General features: G+C 39.6%; 2 protein-coding genes across 11 annotated transcripts in view; one reads left to right on the plus strand and one right to left on the minus strand.

Annotated features, from left to right (window-relative positions):
• Positions 1 to 3,100: 3,100 nt before the first annotated feature.
• Positions 3,101 to 14,045, plus strand: acbd4 (acyl-CoA binding domain containing 4). 2 transcript variants are annotated; one of them, XM_037755325.1, is made up of 11 exons: positions 3,101 to 3,358; positions 4,215 to 4,363; positions 4,660 to 4,780; positions 6,709 to 6,835; positions 7,393 to 7,513; positions 8,548 to 8,712; positions 9,582 to 9,679; positions 9,829 to 10,018; positions 11,445 to 11,656; positions 12,631 to 12,690; positions 12,940 to 14,045. In XM_037755325.1, exons 2-11 carry the CDS (start codon positions 4,273 to 4,275, stop codon positions 13,066 to 13,068), a joined length of 1,314 nt encoding a protein of 437 aa, XP_037611253.1. In that variant the 5' UTR covers positions 3,101 to 3,358; positions 4,215 to 4,272; the 3' UTR covers positions 13,069 to 14,045. The 2 variants fall into 2 exon arrangements, with proteins under 2 accessions (XP_037611253.1, XP_037611254.1); XM_037755326.1 differs by having other exon boundaries at positions 3,102 to 3,358; positions 6,709 to 6,793.
• Positions 14,046 to 16,862: 2,817 nt separating this feature from the next.
• Positions 16,863 to 23,323, minus strand: part of LOC119479107 (rho GTPase-activating protein 23-like) — a 69,294-nt gene continuing 62,833 nt past the window's right edge. For 8 of the 9 annotated variants that reach the window (XM_037754351.1, XM_037754349.1, XM_037754346.1 and 5 more), the window contains 7 exons: positions 23,229 to 23,302; positions 23,016 to 23,105; positions 22,814 to 22,939; positions 22,667 to 22,711; positions 22,367 to 22,460; positions 19,895 to 19,926; positions 16,863 to 19,807 (listed from right to left, as the gene is read on the minus strand). In XM_037754351.1, the coding sequence (XP_037610279.1) occupies positions 18,788 to 19,807; positions 19,895 to 19,926; positions 22,367 to 22,460; positions 22,667 to 22,711; positions 22,814 to 22,939; positions 23,016 to 23,105; positions 23,229 to 23,302 (1,481 nt within the window). In that variant the 3' untranslated portion in view covers positions 16,863 to 18,787. The remainder of the gene's footprint in view (positions 19,808 to 19,894; positions 19,927 to 22,366; positions 22,461 to 22,666; positions 22,712 to 22,813; positions 22,940 to 23,015; positions 23,106 to 23,228; positions 23,303 to 23,323) is intronic. The other variant, XM_037754344.1, reaches the window with a different exon arrangement.

Consider the following 23,323-nt stretch of genomic DNA (forward strand, 5'->3'; position numbering starts at 1 on the left):
ATATAAACACTGATCCAGGGGTCAAGGGTCAGCAACCTTTACTATCGAAAGAGACATTTTAGGCAAAAAAAAAAATAATAATCTGTCTGGAGCCGCAAAACATTGGAGCATTGTACGATACGATAATACGATACAATAATACTTTATTGTCAGACAGTTCTGAAATTTGTTTTGCATCACAGCAATTCGTTGTGATGAAGGTAACACAGTTTATAGTCTAAGTATATAGTATATAAGTCTAATGCAGTGAGGGCCAAAGAGCTGATGTACAACGGAGTATTAGGGGCACATTGAGGGAAAAAAATCCTGTGATTTCCAGAATAAAGTCATAATATTACGAGAAAAAGGTCGTAATATAACTTGAATAAAGTCATAAATTTACGAGAAAAAAAGTCGTAATATTACAAGAATAATAACACGTAAAATTACTACTTTATAATATTATGACTTTATTCTCATAATGCTACGACTTTTTTCTCGTAAACTTCTGACTTTATTCTCATAATATTACGACTTTTTGTCTTGTAAACTTCTGACTTTTCTCATAATATTGCAATTTTTTCACGTAAACCTATGACTTTATTCTCGAAATCTCAGATTTATTTATTTTTTCCTCAATGTGGCTCTAATACTTGTTAGTACTGTCGTACCATAGACCTACAACAATGATAAATAAAAATTAAATGTAAACAAAAAACAGTTATTCATTTCCATTTTTTTCAGAAATTAGTGATGTTGAAACAGATTTGTGTTAACGAATTTTTGTACATATGATTATTTATTAAAATGTCATTAAAACTGTTTGGTATGGTCTTCCTCAGTGGAAGGAGCTTGCTGTCGTTATGGAAATAGCTCTTTTGGAATTACTGTTTCCAAGGAATGAGCTTCACTCTCGGTGATTATATCTTATTTATAATATTTCTGTCTTATATTATTTACAACATAGTTTACTATCTACTAAGTCTAGGTCCTCCTTATGAGAATTAATCTGTCACTCTCAAATGGTAATAAACTCTATAAATTAAATTGGATGGTAGTCTGAATTTAGTACCCACACTAGAACCCCATAGGTCCTAACAAAATAAAATCTCCTAGCAAAGGGGACCTGCTGTCCTGCATGTATAGGCCCGATAAAACTGGGAAACTCCCAGTGTTCACTATAGTAGTAGCACTGAAGGCCTCTGAATGGTGACATCATTTAAGAGCTGTTTTAGATCTAACTGAAATAATTTGGTTTATTTTTTTTCTTCATCTTTGCTCTGTATTATAGGCTCTGCTGAAAAAAAATCGCCTTCCTAAATAAGGCCCTGTCAAATAAGATGAATCATATTACTAAATTAAAATGGAATATTTTCCTCAAGTTTTATTGCTCTTCATTTCCACAGTTTTGATTCAATCTATGTCCTGTTCTGTCAATAATAATAATAATAATAATAATAATAATAATAATAAAACATCTCCTTAATAACAATCTGGCAATTGTTATGCTTTTGTTTTGAAGGCACCTCAACACTTCCGGGTTTTGTATCGTGTGCGTCTCTGTTGCCTTCACGAAAAACGGAATTTAGAGGGATTATAGTCCCGAGGAGAGACGCTCAAGTGTCCAACGTCAAATAGCCTTCCTCTTCTCGGTCTACTAAATCTCTAATTTTTATCTGATCCAACCCACAGTCTGGGGGATGCCCTGAGTCATCACTGGAAATAGTTGATCCTCTAATTGGGGCAATGGTGCTACATAATGATTTATGCACAAATCTGCCTGTGAGTCCTGTCAGGCTGTGGACTGCAGACGCTCTTTAATGAATTGATGGCTCTAGTTGATCTGGTTGAGCCTACTTTACTGGAGTATTTCCATTTTATTCAGTTTTATCAGACAACTATTGTACTTTTTACTCCACTATATTTGTCTGACGTCTTAAATTAGGTTAATATTCACAATTTTTTTCTTACCCTGTCTGTCAAGTCAAAACCATGTATCTCCAAATTTAGTGAATCTGAATTTTTCCTGATAATTTGGAGGATGAAGTGTTCCTTTATGGGTTGAGAAAACCCTCCTGCTTCTAATTTAGCTAAATAAACTATTAAAAAAAAAAAAATACATTGGATTATCTGGAAAATGCTTTTTTCACAAAGCTCAAAACATAGCTGGGTTTTTTTTTTTAGAGATACGTGGTTTTAGAGATACGTGGTTCTCACAGGACAGCGAACATGATCTTATATAGAAGATGATTCTTTGCTGTAAATTAAACTACCCAACAGTATATAAAGTATTTACCATAAACCATAAACATCTAAAAAAGTAAATTAGAATGCAACATACACACAATAGTATATATATATATATAAAACAATTTTATATAAAGCGATTTTATATCTCTGGTGATGTGATTGAAAGCTCTGGGAAAAGCTAGTAAGTTGACCATGAGTTAAAGGTCCCATATTGTAAAAAGTGAGATTTCCATGTCTTTTATATTATAAAGCAGGTTTAAAGTGCTATATAAATACTATTAAACTATCAAAACGTTCAATATACGGAGAAACACACACAGCCCGTATTCAGAAATTGCGCGTATGAAACAAGCTGTTAGGATTTCTGTTCATTTGTGATGTCACAAATATACAATATTTAGACCATTTCATGGTATTAAACATAAACATTCTAAATGTGTCCCGGTTTATTTCCTGTTGCAGTGGATGTGAATAACATCAGCTGACAGGAAGTAAAACATGGACCCAAACTGTTGCCTAGCAACGCAATTCCGTTGAAATGCGCTAAAACGGAGCGTTTCAGACATCATCATAATTATCATTATCATTTTTATTATTATAATATGAATCATCATCTTTAATAATTAATCTTATATTTAATAATAATATATTCTTATTCTTATTATTCCCTTAAATCATCTTTAATCATTAATCATTTGTTTAATAATATATTATTATTATTATTATTATTATTATTATTATTATTATTATATTAATCATCATCTTTAATAATTAATGTTATATATAATATGATAATATATTTTGACTCTTTAGTATAACTTTAAATGTCCAAGAGGGCGTGGTCAAATCCGTGTCACGTGATTAGACACACGGAAGTCGTCTGAATAAACCTGAGTGGACGGACACGGAGATGCTGTCTGTCCCATCCGGTCTGTCTGTCCCTGGTCGGTCCTCCAGCCAGCCCAGGTACAGGAGGTCCATGGGGGCAGTTTACTAATTAAAACTTCACCTGTCAGAGAAAGTGAACCCATATAACAAGCCGGAAACACAGTCCTCTCTCTGTGAACTCCTCTCTGTGGATACAAACAGACCTAAGAGCTGCTGCTAACATCGAGCTGCTGATAGAGAGGTAAGACAAGTTAACAAGCTAAGCTACTGTAGCCTAGCTACTGTAGCTAAGCTACTGTAGCTAAGCTACTGTAGCTAGGCTACACCGGCCGGGGTTCCTAACTAGGTTCGCTATAGCTAAGTCAACTAGCTCCCATATGTTGCATTTGGCATTCTTTGTTTTGTCTCATCAAACCAGCTTGTATTTAGTAATACGGTGTTTACCTGCAGAAGTGTGCAGCAGAATATCATGTGTGTAATAACATTATAAAAGCAGAGTGATATAAATACAGTAAATTCAATGTCATGCTGCATGTGTCATGTAATGGTAGGTTTTTGATTCCACTTCTTGCTACAACTTCTTCAAATCTAATCCTCAAATTCATTCACATAATACTAGACAGGTTAATCATCTTCACCTGCCTTTTTACAAAACAAAACATGCCCTCAGATATCATGGTGTACAAATATGAAATACATGTTATCCTTAGAGCATTTTAGAAATGGAAATTATCATCACATTTAATTCATGATGTCTAGTTATCTTTTGATATGTTTAGATATATTTTGTATGTATTGCATTGTTTTTATTGGATTGTTTTCCACTGTTTGGTTAGGTTTTTTCTGCACATTTTGTGTACTTCTTGTTGTTTAATTTTGTTGTATTTTTTAAATTATGTTAGTTTAGATCTTTCTTCCTTTTTTGTTATTGTTTTTTTTTCTCCTGGTTTTGGGGGGAGGTCCTTTGTATAAGCCTGTGGCTTCTTCACCTCTCCTGACACATTTCATGTTTTTTTTTTTCATTGACTGGATTTTGTGCAGTTTTATATATATGCAAATAAATACATAACTGTGTTTGTTTGCTCTCTCTGCTCCAGTTGCACTCGTCCCTCCCTCCCTCCCTGCAGATCGATATATAAAAAGGTCAAAGGGGTCATGCCAGTCCTGGCTATGGAGGAGCCTGTGGTTGATCACCAGAAACGGTTCCAGGCTGCTGTGGATGTCATCCATAACCTCCCCAAAAATGGTATGAATAGCCATTATCCCATTATCTCACACACATCAGACAGTTTGTTTTGCTGGCTAGACTGCAGGAGCGCTTCATGAAACTCTATATATTTATTATTGTGGTGTTGAACTGTGTAACTCAGAAGCATCAGGGCAGTTGACCTGTTAGTGCAGCTGTGAGTCATGCTGTGCTCCTTTATACAGAGAGAGAGAGAGAGAGAGTATAAAACCAAACTTAATTTAAAAACCAGGTGGTTTAGCCAGCATAATGTAACACCATAACAAATATGTATTATCTCCTGGATATTTCGTCAGGTTCGTACCGGCCGTCCTATGAGGTCATGCTGAGTTTCTACAGTCTGTACAAGCAGGCGGTGTGTGGACCCTGCACGGTGCCTCGACCCGGCTTCTGGGACCCAGTGGGTCGCTACAAATGGTGTGTACGTGTGTGGGGGAGGCGGGGGCTCGGGGTTTATGTTAGCCAGCCGGTATTATGGTGTAGGTGTCCGGCAGATTAAATGATCAACGGCCAAAAAGTCCATTGGAAAATATGCCAAATAAATAAATTAATAGCATATTAAATAGCCTAATGTTGTAAGATATGTTGCCAAGACAACTTATATTATACAAATGTTTAAATGCCTCCGCTCCACTGTGCTTCTAATCCAGTACACTTTTTGTCAAATTCAGAGAATATCTCCACACGGTGCGCTGGCTCTCCGTTCTCTGTACGCTGAAAAAAAAAGCCGGTCCTCATACACAGCCAGCTGACTGTGTAAATGTGAAACAAAGTGGCTCAGACCCAGACACTATAATGAGGATATAAATAATGATTATATCTATATTTCTTCAATGAATTGTGACTTTTGGACTTTGGACTGAGACAATTACAGAGACGAGGAGCGTGGCACCGTACCGTTTTTTTGGACCGCTTCTTCATTTAACTTATTTTCAAGTTATGTCAAATGCAGGCTATTATACGACTATTTAAAAAATATGTCCGGTAGTTGTTCTATATGGCCGGGATTCTTGCATATTAACGGCCATATTCGTCCGTCAAAATAAAAGTCTAGTGTAAACCCTGGTGAGGTTGTATGTCAGAGTCAGGTTAGTTTTCAGTAGCAGACACGCCAAGTTTGCTAAATATTTTTGCATGGGGTTTGGTGTGAAGTTCTCTGTGGGTTAGTTAGTTAGTTAGTCTTTAGGTATAAGTCCCGGATAATTCAGGTAATCTCCACACCTTGTCAACCCACCGTGTCGTAGAGAGCTTTTTTTTAATAAAGGTTTGCAGCCAAAGACCTTTCAGTTCTTTTATAAGGAGCAGCAGCGTGTTTTATATTGCAAATATAAAGTTCCACTGACGTCAACAGAGGTTGTTTTGCGCAGTATAATGATGGAGAGAGGATCAGTGTCTTGTTTGGACACCTGGCCTAGCGCTGAGGCTAATGTGGGGGTTTGAACTGGCTGGCCTGTCACTAACATACCCTGTCAGTTCAGTTCACTTCTAACAGATTAAGAAGGTGCACACAAATCCTTAAGACTTTAAGGCTGCTTCTAAGCAAACATCTGATTGTGTGTGTGTGTGTCGTGTTTTTGGCCTTTTATAGAGAATATAACTGATAAAACATCCCATGATTCTGATTTAGTTAGAGTAAATTAAAATGAATCAATTAAACTCAAAACTCTGTATATAAATGTATGTGTATAAACCACAGACTGATCCGAACGCCATTCAGAAAATGAGCAATTTAAAAGCGGTTAGATTGTCGTCCTGCGAATAGACCTGACGAAGCATGAATTCAGTTTTTTTTTTACAAATGAACATCATTATGTTTTTATTTTGGCATCATTTTGATCTGTTTATTGCAATTTAAATCACTGCACAATCTGTTTATTTTGGGGTTCATACTGCAGCAGTGACGTGTGGCTTGTTAGATACAGTCAGTGCAATGGTACTGTGTGTGAATACAGCTCGCCGCCGGATGATGTTATGAACCCAGACATGACGGCGTTTGTTTTTTCTGACATATCTGGGACTTCCACGACATGAACAAAGTAGCAACAGTGGTTATTTCTTCCATGGTTGATGGCGGAAATGATGGGGGAAAAAAACAGTTGTTGGTATCTATGGAGACAAGCTCCTTCCCCTTTCCTGCGCGTCTAGCGTGAATGAACACAAATGATACCGATGGTCCAACTCGAGCGAGTAAAGCGAGGCAAAAAATTTGCTTTGCTCTCCGTTTGAATGCAACATAAGAATTGCCATGACATAGCACAGGAATACAGTACACTATTGTGGTCAGAAGTACTGTAGTTTTAATCAGATATTGTGTTTCTGACTGATAGTTCTTGTGTATGTGTTAGGGATGCCTGGAGACGCCTGGGAGAGATGAGCAGCGAGAGCGCCATGGGAGCGTACGTGGACGAGATGAAGAAAGTAGCTCAAGAGGTACATGACCGATGTATTGCATTCAAGAAAGTTCCACAAGAGGTACAGTACAGAAGTATTGCATTCATATGTGTCTATATTAATGCGGGATTATCTGGGCTGTTTGCATCTGAACACAATGCAGATGAAAATAAATCAATTGACATTTTAATGAAAGTTACAATCTCAAAGATCTCAGTTTTATTCTCTTTGGCGGCACCTATGGCGATAAGCGGTAATTGCAGGTTGTTTTTGTATCTCACTTCCCAGGGATCCAAACAGCGCCGGGAATTCCCGGGGATGTCACCACAGACGCCCAGTTTATAATACTACAAATACTGGGCTGTCATCAGTGGGCCATCGGCTCAATCACCATTGTGTAACCTCATTCAGTGACAGATATAGTGACTTAACCGACATTAAAGCTATTAACACTCTTTATTTAGTTCAGGTCAGGTTCCCTACTTGTTTCTCAGCTCTCAGATCAAATCAGTTCACAGTATCACTGTGAATATGAAGTGAGGCCTTTAAAAAAAAACGACAGCAGCATGCTGCCCCTGCTCGGATTAATGAGTAATTAGCAATCCAGAGATCAATAAAGGTTTCCGCTGACTGTGCAGGTCCTCGACACCATGCCCATGAATGAGAAAACGGCGTCGCTCTTCCACCACTTCCAGCCTCTTTACCTGGTGATCGATGACATGCCGCGGCCTCCAGAGTCTCTGTTCGCACCCGGAGAAGGTCAGTGACCCCGAGTCCTCTAACCAGCACACTAACTGAGCAGCTGATAATCTGCTGTGAGATGATGATAATATCTGATTAAAATTAGATCTGCTTTAGGGCTGGGCAATATGATGATATATATATATATCATCAAAACGATATAAAAATGTTTCTGTATCATTTCTATCGTGATATAGGCTAAAGCCTATATTTATATATTTTTTTCCACTTAAAGCTGTTATGTTCATTTCGCACTCAAGTTCTTAAAATGAGAACTACGGTGGCCTTCAGGTAACGTAATAACATGAAAGGCTATCTCTGTTCCTTTAAATGTATATACTTGCTGTTGGACATTTAAAGGTGCAGTGTGTAGGATTTAGTGGCATCTAGCGGTGAGGTTGCAGATTGCAACCAACTGAAAATTCTCCCGTGTGCCAAGCGCGTCAGAGAACTACGGTGGCCAAAGTAAAAACGTGAAAGGCTCTCTCTAGAGCCGGTGTTTGGTTTGTCCGTTCTGGGCTACTGTAGAAACATGACGGAGCAACATGATGGACTCCGTGAAGAGGACCCGCTCCCTATGTAGATATAAACGGCTCATTCTAGGACAACAAAAACACAACTATTCTTCAGGTTATTTATGCACTAAAGAAAACATAATTATTGATATTATATTCCATTTCTGCCAATACATCCCCCTAAATCCTGCACACTGGCCCTTTTAAGACAAAAAAATGTTGGTATTTGTTTTCAAAAGGCTCATATTTGGAGTTGGTGGAGACCAAAGCAGAGCTAAACAGAGAGTTAATATTGGATTTACATTCATCAGGTGGACACAAAGACTACTCCTAATGAATGTTAATGTTGTTCTGTGTCTGTAACATGTTAGCCATATCAACTTTATACAGTAATAATGCCAATAATAATAACCTCAGTCGGGGTTGGATGTTTCCATCCAAGAGTGCAATGTGTAAATGTTGGTACATATGAACTTTTGATCCTGATTCTCTTAATGTGGATGTATGTAAGAGTCTTTGTCCACTTCTGTACCGTAGGTGTTAAAGGCAGCGAGCCTGCTGACAGGCCAGCAGAGATGAAGGATGAGGATGAGGAGCAGGGCCGCCCTGAAGGAAATTTTTCTCTACTAGAGGGTGCAGATCCAGATCAGGAGTTCAGCCTGTCTGAGGTCATAGAGCTCACTGCCAACACCATCCCTAATGGTATGTAACGACGGAGCTCCACTCACACCTCTGTGTTTAATATACTGTAGGCCTCTACCACGACGCTTCAGGGTAAAAGAAAAGTACAAACCATGTTCTGATATTATGCAGTAATAGGTTAATATACCAACATATGTCAATTTGTTACCATGGGATTAGTAGTATTACGAGTATTAGTATTAGTTCCATGTATCTATTCTAGATATTATATTTACAGAAGGCTATTCTGAAAACATCTCAGAAATGGTGAAAAAACATACCGATATCATTTTTTATCAAATACATAATGGAATAACATTAAATATATGACATTAAAAACAGTGAATGTTTTTTTTTATTTCATAAAAATTGTAAATTTATTATCTTAAAAATTCAACCGTTTGGTAGATCATGTTTTTAGACAGTAAAAAAAAAAATCATACTTATTAAATTATTTCAGCATATATATATATATATATATATAAATTATGGAATAACGTATTAACTACAATGAATAATCAAAAGTTTATTTATTTAGTAGAAAATAGTACAATTTTAATTACATCATTAGCTTTACCATAAAAGGACAACTGAATCGTTTGGTATAGAGCGTGTTTTTAGAACATTATTTGGCCGTTATTAGACTTTTTATTTTGCATTGAGTTAAATAATTCTGTTCAGTAAGACCTGTGGAACTATGATATGTCGAAAATTGTCAAAGTGGAATTGTAACGTAATGAAACAATGTTTCATACCCAGTGACAAACTGGGAAGTTCCTGTTTATCATCCACTAATAATGTGTTTTTCAAACATTATGAATAGATGAATTTCTATAAACAAAACTTTCCCTCTCTCGAAAAGTATATACTAAATGCTCGTGTTCCTACAGACTCTGGAGTGTGCGAGGGTGTGGTGTTGACCAGCGACTCGGAGAGCGAGATCTTCTGTGACTCTGTGGATTCAGTGGAGCAACTCGGCAACGTCAAGGTACGACTCGCTCACATCCTCCGACAGGTGGACGCAACACGTGTGGCAAAAATACAGAATATCATACACAGTACAGCTAGCTACCCTGGTGAGACTTTCACTATATGCAAATAAGACTTGATGTTAATAATGAGACCTTTCGTCCACAGATTCCAGTTGTGAAGACCAATGGTTTTCACAACGGCCACGTGTCCGAGGAGGCGTCCCCCGTTCAGAGTCAAGTCCGCCAGGTGGGAGCAGGTCAAGGTGGAGAGGGGGCAGAGGACGGGAAGGGTCAAGGTCCCAACAGGAGGAGCCGAGACACCGGGCGGGACGGTTCCCAACACAACTGGAGAGAACGTAAGCTGCTGCCATATGGAAGTGTTCAATATTAGAGCCAAGTAAAAAATACTTTATCAAATAAGTAATTATATGAATGAATAGTGTAAAACACAGAAATCATCAAAGTCAACATGATAGCGAATATTTGTGAAATAATCGAAGAAATTATTCAAACTCAAGAGACCATTTGATTAATTTTCATTATAACAAAAGTTTTACTAAGTTTCATTTTAATTTATGACAATGTACCATGTCTGATACTCACAATAAAACACAGTCTAGTGCGTCACACCAGTCCAGTTGTTGCCGGCGACGCTACATGAACAGACAGGAAAAATTTCCCCACAGAGACAATAAAAGTACATCTTATCTTATCTTGTCTTACATGAAGACGTTTGACTGAATAGTTTGACATGTTGCATTCAGCGTAAATATTATTATTCCTGTCCAAACACTACAACGTTATGGCAGAACCTCCACAGATGGTAATCACACTTTTAAACTGTAAAATAAATATTCAATGTCATATTCTTTTATCAAATATGTTGAGGAATATGTTCCGTCCTTAAAAATTCTCATTTAGACATTTCAAAAATTGAAAAATGGCATTTGGACTTTTGAAAAAAGGACATTGAATTGAATTTCTAATATGAAATAAAAAGTAAAAGCGAGAGCGTGACAAATAAACAACAAGAAAATGCAAAATACTCGCTCGCAAATATTATATGTCTAGGGCTTTTATTGTGAAAGTGCTGCCTTTTTATTGTGAAAAGGAAGAACAGAAGGAGTGGATCTGGTCTGCACCTTCTTTGTCAAGGTTGAAAAGGGTTATAAAGTTTGCCGTCTTGGTTCGGACTACGGAACCTCCATGTTGTTTCATAAATTCAGGCGCAACTCAACTCAATCCGCACAACGTGATTGGTTGATGCCTTTATACGCGGTGTGAAAACTCAGAAAGTTGACCTCGTTCCGTTGCTTTTTCAGCGCGTAATATTCACGGTCTCATGACGAAAAACAACAGTTTTCGAAAAAATATAGTGATGCAGATTAATCGCACGGCGTGTAGCGGCTTAAAGACTGATTATATAACATTTTATAATAATGAGTTAAGTTTTAATTATTTTATTATTTAACTAATTACAAATTTGTTTATATATTTTTTATATATATTATATTTATTATATATTATACAATTTATTCATATTATTTATTTTATAGATTTTTTTTTAATTACTTAATATTGAATATATTATATAATATTGGGGCTCCACACTACAATACAAGCAACTTTTTTGCATGACAGCAGTGCCTCCTTTCACACAGTGGTACTGTGACTGTATGTACTGTTGGTACTGTGACTGTATGTACTGTTGGTACTGTGACTGTATGTGCTGGTGGTGTGCTAGCTGAGGGTTCTAATCATCTGTCGTGGTGTGTACTGTAGGTGGTGTTCCTCAGGGCAGTCCGAGGTGGGGGCCCCCTGGCGGCGGCGGAGGGTCCGGACGAGGAGGAGGAGACGGTTCGGAGGGCGGTGCCGAGAGGCTGCATGACGCCCAGCTACAGCAGCAGATCATCCTGGCTCTACGGAGGCTCAGAGAGGACATGAGGAGCGTAATGGACCGGCTGGAGGTGGTGGAGAGGCTCGCTGCCACACATGTAAGCACCAATATGACAGTAGGCCAGGACAGTGTTGGATTCTTATAGGAGAAAAACCAACTGATGTTTAATGTTAATGTAGATAGTGAATTACAATGTCGTCTTGAACAAATGGAAACTGAACTGGCTGAGTCATTTTTACAGCTTTGGGATTTTTTACTGAGGTTAGAGGAGAGGAGTGCAGAGGGGAAAATGTCTGAAAAGCAAGATGCCTGGGTCCAAAGTAGGTTAGTGTTATTCTGTAGTTTTTTCTTTGTCTGCAAGTCCCATAAAAAGATTTAAACCAATAATGTTCTAGTCCAGTTACTGTCTATAGCGCTCAGCTCCGATAAATGTTTCAAAAGACCTCACAAATGTAGAGTTTAGTTTTTTTAAAAAGGCTCAGTAATTTCCTAAAACAGCTGGTCAGTGTAGTTTGTAGTAGATTAATCCACATTTAGGTGCTCTAGTGCAGAAGATCTCAAGCTTTTGTAATTTGAGGCCCACTTCTGATTTGTTTCTGAGGACCACCTTCCATAATAAATGAGAAACTGGGCCATAAATATGTACCACTGTGAGCTGTAATGACCCACATAAATATTGAGCTTCCTCTCACCCATCACTGCCTGACATCATTAATCCAAAGTATTCAGTGTCATATTTTCCTCACCACACGCTTTGGAGCTTTTACCGGTGCAGGGTCGTCTCCAACATCATTTTTTCTTTTTTTAAAAACGCTCCGTTGTATGTCCCTGCATCGGAGACATATATGTAAAAGGGGAGACTCGTGTGTACCCATAGAACCAGAAAATCTAGCGTAACTTCGTAGCGTTATTTAGCAATCTTCCTGACAAGCTGGCATGGTTGGTACCAATAGATTCCTTAGACTTTCCAGTTTCATATGATGCCAGTATCTTCACTCTAGCTAGCAACAACCTCTGAAAGACAGCGGCCAGTGCTCTGAAGCTCACTGCTCGTTTGTTTGTGTGTGACAGGCCCAGAGTTCAGACTGGAGACCGTGTCCACAGTGTGCAGCCACCGCCTCAAAACAGCAGGTAAGAGAGACGCAGCATGTCGGCTCATTCTGAAAAGAAGTTACAATTTCTTTTTGTTCTGCAGTCTGTCACTACACTGTTGGAACTTTGTTCCTGAACGTACTGTCTGCTGTATGTGAGCTATCTTGTTTTTGCCATTTTATGGCCGCATTAGTTACCGATGTAGTGAAGAATGTAGTGAAAAGCCAGCTGTCAGATGTTTAACGTTCAGTTCCAGTAACGGCTCCAGTTTTGATCTGTCTATCTCAGGAGGACAGGTGGTGGCTGTTTGACGCGTCCGGTCAGACCGTCCTCCTCTTCCTGCTGTGGCCGTTCGTCGCTCAGGGTGTGGTCTACCTGCTGAGGAAAGCCCAGAAGAGAAGTCGCATATCTTCATGAGCCGGACGAAGGGGAGACATTCAAAAATACCACTCACCTTTTTAGTTAACACCATCCGGTGCAGGAAGTTTAGTTTGTACAGCAGGAAAAGGATTGAATCCTCCCTCACTCACTCACTCTGAGCACTGAACGGAAGGAGGGAGACACGTTGGTGGACTTGCTTTTCTGCTTGGAGAGAGAGATGTGCCTGGTCGTGTCATACACCTCAGGATCCACTACAGCACTTATGTCGTGATTTAAATTATTCAAGCTGGCTGGTGTTGGGCAGCAGGAAAGCAGAACACGTTATTGTCTTTACCAAACCTGGATAAATGCTTATACTGATCATGAGCCTGAGATACTGATTAAACCTCGATTATTATATTACTCAAATTACTGAGACATGATGTACATTCACCATATTACTTTTGGGGTTTTGCTGCCATAAGATCAACGTCTTTTGTAATATACAGAATATTAATCACTGTCGAAAAACAGCACAAAGTATTCCTCTTTCAAATGGAAGAAGAAGTCAACGTAGAGATGTAGCTGTAATAACGTTACCGTCTCTCTGGATTGGCTGAAATGACTCCAAGGCTGCACTCATCATTTCATTGGAATCTCAATTCTCGACCTCAGATTGTTTGTCATCGTCTCTTTTTTGTCTTCTAATGAAAGTCTTTTCAATTTCAGTGCTCTGGTGCACTATCTCTTAGACTGCTAACTGTACATTAATTTACATGGAATACACCTTCTGATCACAGTGGCACTTAATATATGTAATTTTGTAGATCCGATAATATGAAATCGTCGTTATCCGATTGTTTTTGTTAGCTCTGGAGAGTAATCGGATGATAAAAGTACACTGAAATGACGAGTGTGATTATGAGACTATTGTCACCAAATGATGGAAGACTGTTTTCAAAACTGCCCTGTAATGAACGATCATGTATGATATTAATGCATGAGCTCAAATTAAAGATTTATATTGAATAGAACGGTTGCGTTGTGTCAAGTGTTAAGAACACAAGGCCACACAACGTTGTTAAATGGTGAGTAACATATGTATGATATTATGAATTTAATGCAAATGTGAATAAGTCACATATGTGTAACTAATAACATAAATATAAGATACTTAAACCTGCAGTAGGCAGAACTTTTTTGGCATCATTGGGCCATAAATCCAATCTTATACTGCATAAATAAATACAGGATATATGGAAATATTATACAAGGGTTGAAATGATGAAGGTTTTAATGTTTCAGGACTGTTTATCTGCAGTCCTGCTAAATAATGTAACACATCTCCTGCTGCCTTTATGGCACAATCAGTTTCAAATTTCACATTTAGGTATGATATTTATTAAATGCACATAAAATTGGATTAAAAAAAAGCCACTTAATGAAATGAGATACTTAGAAGGTGGCGATGGACGCAGTCCAGACGCGCTGCAGTTCGTGAAATAGTCACGGAATTTAATGTATTGATTTGTGTATTGATCACGTATTGATTCATCACGTTTTTGTGATGGTCAGCACAAAATCAATTCGTATGTAATCCACGTAACTGTGAACCGGGAAGTATAAAGAGCGGCCGTGTAGGGAGGAGGTCAGGGTGGATGGGTGGGTCACAAAAAAAGTGGACTTTTCGTCCAGAAGTCAAAGTTGATTTATTTGTCATTTAACTTCCGTACTTAAGTTACGCCACTTCCGGTGTTATTTAAACTCAACTAAGTAGTATGTTGCGTAAGCATAACCAAGTAAATCTTTTCCTAAACCTAACCGAGTAGTTTTATTTTGAAAAGACTGGGGCGTAAATTGACACGTGCGTCACGTGTTGCTGGACATTCGTAGTAAAACGCACAAAAAATCCGTTGTTGAAAGTAGTGCTGAGCGTCATGAAAAAAAGGGGAAATTCTATGTACACGAATCAAACAGATTCAATTTCGTGACTATTTCACAAACTGCCGTGAGACTAAAGTGGTTCTCCAACAATTCAGTATTGCTCTTCCATACAGTTGGGGAACTCATAAGGGAGCAGTAGCAGAGGCTGAGATATCCTGACTTTTAGTCCGTCGTCAAGCCTCAAAAAACACCAGATTCACATACTGCTGTGAAACTACAGGTGCCAGTCTGTCTCTACATACAACTTGGAGGTAAATTCACATATTTGAATCCAAAACAAACAAACACAACCCCTCTTCCAAAACAAATAATTTAATATATTATGTATAATAATTATATACACAGGTTAACTTAACAAGGCTTTGTACAACTGTTACAAAATTGGTCCACGCACAGTCACCCACGTACATAAAGTACATGCACAAGGGCACAGATAGAGAGAAGGACAGACTGAGTCTAGATATGAGTAAGACAAACATGGAGTCTGGTTGGAGGACAGGACAGGACAGCGGTTGGCAGTTTACAGTTTGGTTCAGCTCCATTTCATTTTTTTTTTTTTTTTTTTCTCAGACTTAACGGGAGCAAAAAATACTGAAAATGCAAAAATATCACTCAGGTAAGACTCTGTGGTTTTTGGATTTAAGGAGGTTATTCACTCGCTTCCAACTGCTGCCATGACGATACGCTTAGTAACACTGATATAATGGATGAACTGGAGCCTCACTGTTGCTTCTCTTAGCTTCTCTTCTTGGCTCCATACTGCTAAATGTTGTACAAATACCCAAATAGAAAAAGAAAAATAATTTTGGCATGACTTCGCATAGCTGCCTTTAAAGACTTTTGTTCCTCCGATGAATCCTCAAAGCTCTCACTCTCCTCCCTCAACATACTAGACACACACACAGGGAAGCACAATAGGCAGTGTTGAACACTTTTTGCATATTTTTATATGTCACTGACCCCATGCACCCATTTGTTTTTGTTTAGTCCATGGAAGCTTTGGCATTATGCCCCATAAAGTCCAATCATCATCCAGAGAGATGGAGTTTGTTCTGCTCCCACGGATCACTGGAGGTCCCTGTAGATCCAACAGGAGGCTTTGGAAGAGCTTGTAAAGGGCTGAGAAGTAAACTGAAGTGTGGTTTTCCTTCTGAATTGTGCTGTACTCTGGCAGGTAAGCGTGCATATGTGATATTGTCAAAGACATCGTTAGTGAAAACCAGTGGTGGGGGGAGGAAGACACCAGCATGAACAGCACAGTCGGTCAGCAGTGAAGAACACACTGTGCTGGAGTGTTTGCTGGTGAGGGTTAGTTGCAGCAGCAGCAGCTGGGCTCTTGAGTTGAATTTCAAATGTCTCGTATGGCTTTCTCTCATTTTTTTTAACTCCTATTTTAAATTCACAATTGAAGGGTTTCATTCCAAAACACTATTTTAAAAATAATATGTTAAAGGCCGTATGCGTAGGATTTGAAAACTCCTTACTTTGGCACAGCCTAGTGGTTGTATCAAGAATAGCGCTTGTAAAACAATGCACACATTTTTACAGATTGTTTCCAATAGAGTGCTACAGGGAAACCTGGAAATGAGTTCGCATTTTAGCACTTCCAGTTCCCTCGTCTGGAAGTCAAGTTTTTTTTTAGTTAGAGGCCTGAAATAAGGTCCGTGGTTAACACAAGCGTAAGAGATTTTAACGTTTTGTTTTACAACATAAAATATGTCAAAAGTAAATATCCCACTCGTGAATTTTGAAGCCTTTACGTGTCTTAAAAAAGGCGGTTTCTAACTACTAAACGTCATCACGTCGACTCGTCCTCCTTTACAGCCTCGTTGTGTATACTCACGCTCATGCGACCGTGGTGTAGTTTGTTTATAGCCTAACGTTAGCTTTTTACTTCTGGCGATTGTGTCCACGCTTCAAAAATCATAAAAGTGGTGTTCATTTGTGGATATTATCTTGCTGAACAAAACGTGTAAGTATCAGAAATTGGCTTTTTTGTCGCGGGAATCCAGGGCGATGCTAACTTCCTGGTTGGCCGACAAAAATACACATCATCCCTGCAGCACTCTATTGTCTACAAACAACTTCATCAGAATGGTTTGAAAGACGCCTATAATCACATGGTTAATGGATGTTCATTAGGGGGGGAAGGTTTTCTTGTCATTTTAGAAAGGATTACTTCCCGGGAATATATCAATATATCAAAAACTTGAAAAGAAAATCCCTCACATGCAGCTATTTCAGCTTGTTGTCTTGGTGGTTTAAGGCAGTGGTTTTCAACGTGGGATCCGGGGGACCCACAGGAGGAATAAAAGCAAAAAGGAGAATCATTTATTTTCACTATAACTCCATCCATAACTAACACAATGACAGACTGATGACTGTTTTATTCACGGGTTTCATGCAGTTTCTGTAATAAAATATCTAAAAGCAAAAATGTTAAAAAATGGGGTCTAATTTGTGTCAATTTAGTGGTCCTTGACGTGAAGAAGTTTGGGAACCACTGGTTTAAGGAACAGGAACATTGTTCTTGGACATTTAGTTGCGTTCAAAGCCTTTTACTTTTCCGTACTTCTCTTTTTTTGATATTGAGGTCTGCGTGACGGATTATGGCATCATTTTCACTTACAGATTTTGCACTCTGCTTCGTTCACTTAATCTAAAAAAATATAGATTTTGCCACACAGCTGAATACACACAGTGAATTGTCATATTAGCATGAAAAAAAAACCTCCAGGTGTATCCAGTTATACTGCCATAAAGGTCCGGTCATACCGACATAAAAAGAAATGTGCAGCAAAATCGATTCATTTCAATGGAATTGTTGTGATCGATGGGGGGGTGAAGTAAATACCTGAAACTTCTATACTTGAATTTGCACCGCTGACCGATAGCAAACCGTCTTAACAGTGCTGACCTTTGAGGGAATGGAGAGCTGGAGGGAAATCCAGAACAGTGGAAGCTACTGTAGTTTATTACTACTTGTTTACACCAAGAGCGAAGCGAACTTTTAGTGCGGCGCGATTACGTAAGTCAATGCAAAGAGGCGAATAGACGTAAATGACGCGATGCGAAATTCGTGTATTCGCGGGAGTGGCAATATTTCAACTCGAGCGACAAAATTCGCCTGATGCTATGTCGTGAAAGCGTGTTAGCATGTTAGCTTGTCAGCTGCAGTAAATCAACTAGCCCTTGCGAGTACACACCATCTCGCCAAACTTCGAGCACCACTTATTTTCACAAGGACTCATGGATGAACTTCACCGTGCCACTTTCTGGTTAATAACGGCAGTTCAAGGTCGGACTATATCTAGATGTGTGGAAGCGTAGTATGTGAACATCACAGGATCCCCACAGGTATTTTTCCTGAAAAAAAATTCATCAGATTTTGTTGAGAATTTCCCGGAAATACCAGGATCTCAATTTTCCGTGTTCAGCCCGAATGTTCTTTTCTAACATATATAATGACATGGATAATTACATCTACAGGTATATTATAAGTAAAGGATTAAAGATGAATAGCTTCAAAAGTAGTTGAATCGTAGAATTTGTATGTTAATTTCCGAGTGAGTTTCGCATTTTTTTCAAATGGAGGATCTCTCATTTTGGAATGAAACTCTACAGCTGCACACAATGTCAAAGAACTCCTTTAACCACGGAATCACGTCTCCAACTTCAGTGCCAATGAAAAGCCAAAGAGGGAATAATCTTGAGACAACGGAGATCCCTAAAGCGACATAACGGACACTTGGCTTTAGAAGCAGCGACACAGGTCGATCTAGTGTTTGTGAGTAAGTGCTTGGTACTGCGTTAGTAGATGAAAACGGTGAGGTTAAACTACCACCGTGTGACGACGCCACGCTCTCGTCTTGTCCCGAGGGTCCAGGGCCGATCTCCTCAGGACCACTGTGTGAGATCCTGGGGAGGTCTGATCGATCCATCCCGAGGAAGAGGAGGGGAGAGACTCCTGGGCAAGGCGAGGGAGGGGATCTATTTGCTGAATTGACCCAGGACCTACAACTGATCCCTGAGGAACCCCAACACATCCGCGCTGACCTGGCGTTCCCTCAATGACTCTGATCACCTCCACCCTCTCTGCTCTCCGTCCTCTGACTCTGACATCCTCGCTCCTGCCCAGCTCAAGGTCCAGATTCATGGAAACCGCCCTTGTCCTCCCACCTCTCGTCTTCCTGTAGCGGACTGGCGCTGACTGGTTCCAGTCTGGGTTCTGCTGGGTCCCGTAAAAGCTGGAGGCCTGGTAGAGGGTGGGAGGCCTGGTGGGGCAGATCCAGAAAGGGACTATGGGGTGTCCTCTGGCCGGATTGTGAGGCCTCAAATGGGAAGGATTAGACACCGCTGGGGGTCTTGGGTATGTGGCATGGATCTGATGGTGTGAGCCGTGGAAACTGTTTGGACGAGGTTGCGGCGTGGTTCCCGGCAAGGTCTTCCTTCGCCTGCTCTCCTTTTCGAAATGATTCGCACCGCTGCCTGTTCCGTTCCCAACGTCCTTTTCAGCCTCTTGCTCCCCAGCCAATGAATCTTGTCCCTCAGTGGTCTCTCTAGCTTTCACCCCAGTTTCCCTTCCATCCCTTTTTTCTTTTTTAGGAACGGTATGTTCTCCCTTAACGGCCTCTTCCTCTCCTCTATCCTCTTCCTCCTCCTCCCCTCCCCCTCCTTCTCCTCCCCCGTAGTTGCTGGTTTTGACCGGCTCGTGCTCGGAGTCCTCGTCGGCGCTGCTGTCGTCCTGCAGGTGGGTGCTGAGGCATTTTTTACGTTTGCGGGTCACAGCAGAGATGATGGACATGGGCAGGAAGTCCCTGGCGTTCAGGTCCTTCTTGGTGAGCGAAGAAAGCTGGAAGGTTCAAAATGTCATGGTCACTCAAGAATCCATGATCCTAATTCCCAGAATTAAGGTACAAGTAAGACATTTCTTGCTTACCTTTGACTTAAGAGAATCGCTGGTGGTGGAATCTATTAGAAAGGAAAAGATATGGATTAGAAACCATGTCATCACTGGACAAGCGGTGGTAGATGGTGTTAGGAGTGGTGCAAAGGTGTGATATCTGCCTAATCACAACACACACTGCAATCGGTCAAGAGAACTCTAGCCATTATCGGAGGATTCGTCTTTAAAATCAAGCCAGCAGCTCTCTCTGCTATTACTTTAAGAAGCAAAAATAGCTAGAGTTCACCTTTAACGTCAGCAAGTAGGGGTGTAACGGTACACAGAAGTCACAGTTCGGTTCATACCCGGGTTTAGGAGTCACGGTTTGGTGCAAGTTCGGTACAGTAGAAGAAAAACCAAATGCATAAAGATATGTTTCTTTTCTTTTGCAGTGCAAGTGTCAATAGCCGTGTTTCTATTCACGCGTTTTGAAGTATCGGATTAGAAAAGCTCAATGGAAATGACAAAACTCAATAAAACTTCCACAAAAAAGGTTTTCCGCTCACTTGATGTGTGGTTTGTCAAAAAAGAGTCGATGCGCTAAATGGGATATGGAAACGCCTTTACCGAATGAGTTCTGACGTAGCGGCGTAACTCATATCACTGATCAGCGGTAGTCCGCAAATTGTGAAATCTGATCTGAGATCTGCAAAAACTCGCAAGACTCGATGGCCAATGACCTATCCTAACTTTAACTATTCAAGGTCAATGCCTACCCTTAACAATCTCGCAAAAGTTTCCCTTCTAGACACGACCCTGATCAGCTGTTTCCACTGTTGACGTCTACCTGAATATTCCCATAATGTGCAACATGTGACAAGGCCAATACCAGCTGACATGAAACACACCGTTCTCATCTTATACACAACTCTCTCTCTCTGTTGCTGTTGTAGCTGACCGGGAACTCGCAGGCCGGTCTTCCAGCTCCGGCGTTTCATTTGTGCTGACTCGCACGTCAATCTTGTTACGTGCGTCAATCTACGTACCGAGTACTCTGCGTGCACCAGACCGTGACCCCTGTACCGCGACGGTTCGCCACGAATAAAACAAACCGTTACAGCCCTATCAGCAAGACAGAGGAATGATGGTACATTGGTGGGAAACCAAGATTGACTGAAAGAAAATGAACGGGCAAATGAATCCAAGTGCAATAAAAAACACCAAACACAAACACACACAGAGGAAGACCTGTTCCTACCGAAGAGGCTGATCCACTGTCTCAGCTAGAGAAAGAGAGTGCAGAAAGATCCGGACAAGAAGGAGAAATTGAGAAAAAGTAGGAAACATCATGAGTATATACACAGGTAGAGAAATAACAGGTGGAGAAGTACAGAGATCTACTGGGGAGGAAAGACACTGAGCTGAAGAAGGGAGGTTTCACACGCTTCAACCGTTTCACAAGGATTTAGTAGACCTGTTTGGTGCTCACAGAATAGGGCAATCTTGTAACAGGAGAGACATCAGAGACCAGCTCCAAAGCACACTGGAGCACACGGATTTAAGGTAATCAACTTGATCAAAGACTAACGTTTCTGGTGCGTCTTCATCAGAGTCAAACAGATCTGAGACTCACATGCTCTTAAATAACCTCCCCTGATTAGGAATTGATTCAGCGCAGGCTGGAAAAATGGGGAGGGAACAATACGCTGCATGTAGGCAGAGTACACAATCATATATCATATAATAATAAAAAGAGAGAAGTAGAAGTTTTATATTAGGGCTGGAGATTCTCATTAGGGAGTGGCATTTAAAATATCTATGACGGTTATGATATTTGGATGTTGGATGAATTTACCTGTATGGTTGTGATACATGTTATTTATTATTCTTACTAAAAAATGTTGATACATGTATATGGACCTGGTCACTTATGAAAAGTCACAGATAGCTATTTCTATATTTACTTTTACCAAAATGTTGCAATGAAAAGATTTTGTGAATCTTGATGATTTCATATACATAGACATTTATTTATATATATATATATATATATATATATATACGTATATATATATATATACATACTATAATATAGTATGTATATATATATATATATATATATATATATACTATACATATATACGTATATATATATATATATACATACTATAGTATAGTATGTATATATATATATATATATATATATATACTATACTATAGTATGTATATATATATATATATATATATATATATATATATATATATATACGTATATATATATTTTTTTATTTTTTTTATTTATTTATATATTTATATATATACACTGTAGACAGTATAAATATATCTAAATAAAGGGGTGCTCCCTAGGACAAATGTGCCCATTTTTTTTCATTTTGGCAATTCAAAACTTCAGTCCACCCTCTTCATAATTATGGACAAACTAATCAGACAGATAAATTGTATCCACTCATAGTGAACATGTGTCCCTATGACAGAGTAACATATTAGATTATGACACGTCCTAACCTGATGCCTCCCCTGGCATGCCCGCCCTGCCGATGTTGGACAGCAGATGGTCAATGTTGGGCACAGGCTGCATGTCCCGCTTATCCGCTGGGGCCTGCACACACACACACACACACACACACACACACACACACACACACACGTGCACACACACACACACACACACATCCAGAAATACACCACCATACCCAAAATGAAAGTGCAAAGTACAAATGAGGACATCTGAGTACAAACAATCCCTGCATTCACGACATGCTCTGCTCTTTGCACTAACAAAGCCGCTGCTGTGGTCTGACGTACCTTCTCTTCCTTATCAAACTCTCCGTTAATGAAGAACCAGTCGTGCTGTTGAAGTAACACAACACAGTGTCACTGATGTTAACACAATAACTAGTAAAGAATGGTGCAGTATTTCTTGCATTGGAGGAAGCAACCGTTGGTTCTTACGTGCAGGATCAGTGTCTCCACTATTTTGTAGCGGTCAGGCATGTGGGTGACCATGTCGGTCATATTGTCCTCCGACGTCCTCACCAGAGTGGGACCGAACACCAGAGCCAGGTTCCTCGGCTCCATCTGGAAATTAGATCAAAGTTATGATAACGTCTGGCTCCAAAAAAATCTAAATGCTAATTCGAGGCGGTTAGGTTACCTTATTCTTTTCAGCGTGATCGGCCACCTTCTTGAGGTGACCCACCAGGTACTTAAGGGTGTGATGATAGTAATCTGGGAGGTCATGGAGCTGGATAAAGATGCATGTCGCAAAGAAGAAGATACGAAGGTTGATTAGATTTTAAAGTGAAATTGAGAGAATCTATGTCAAACATACTCATTGCTCCACATTCTGCTGCCCTTTGACACATACCAGTTTCTTCATGGTCTTCAGTCTGTCCTCTGCGTCTTCTATCCGGTTGGCATCAATGAAATCGTTGTATTTGTCTGTAGACAGAGAAGGCGTTT

This window comes from Sebastes umbrosus, chromosome 20, assembly GCF_015220745.1.
Source record: "Sebastes umbrosus isolate fSebUmb1 chromosome 20, fSebUmb1.pri, whole genome shotgun sequence".
Lineage (NCBI taxonomy): Eukaryota > Metazoa > Chordata > Actinopteri > Perciformes > Sebastidae > Sebastes > Sebastes umbrosus.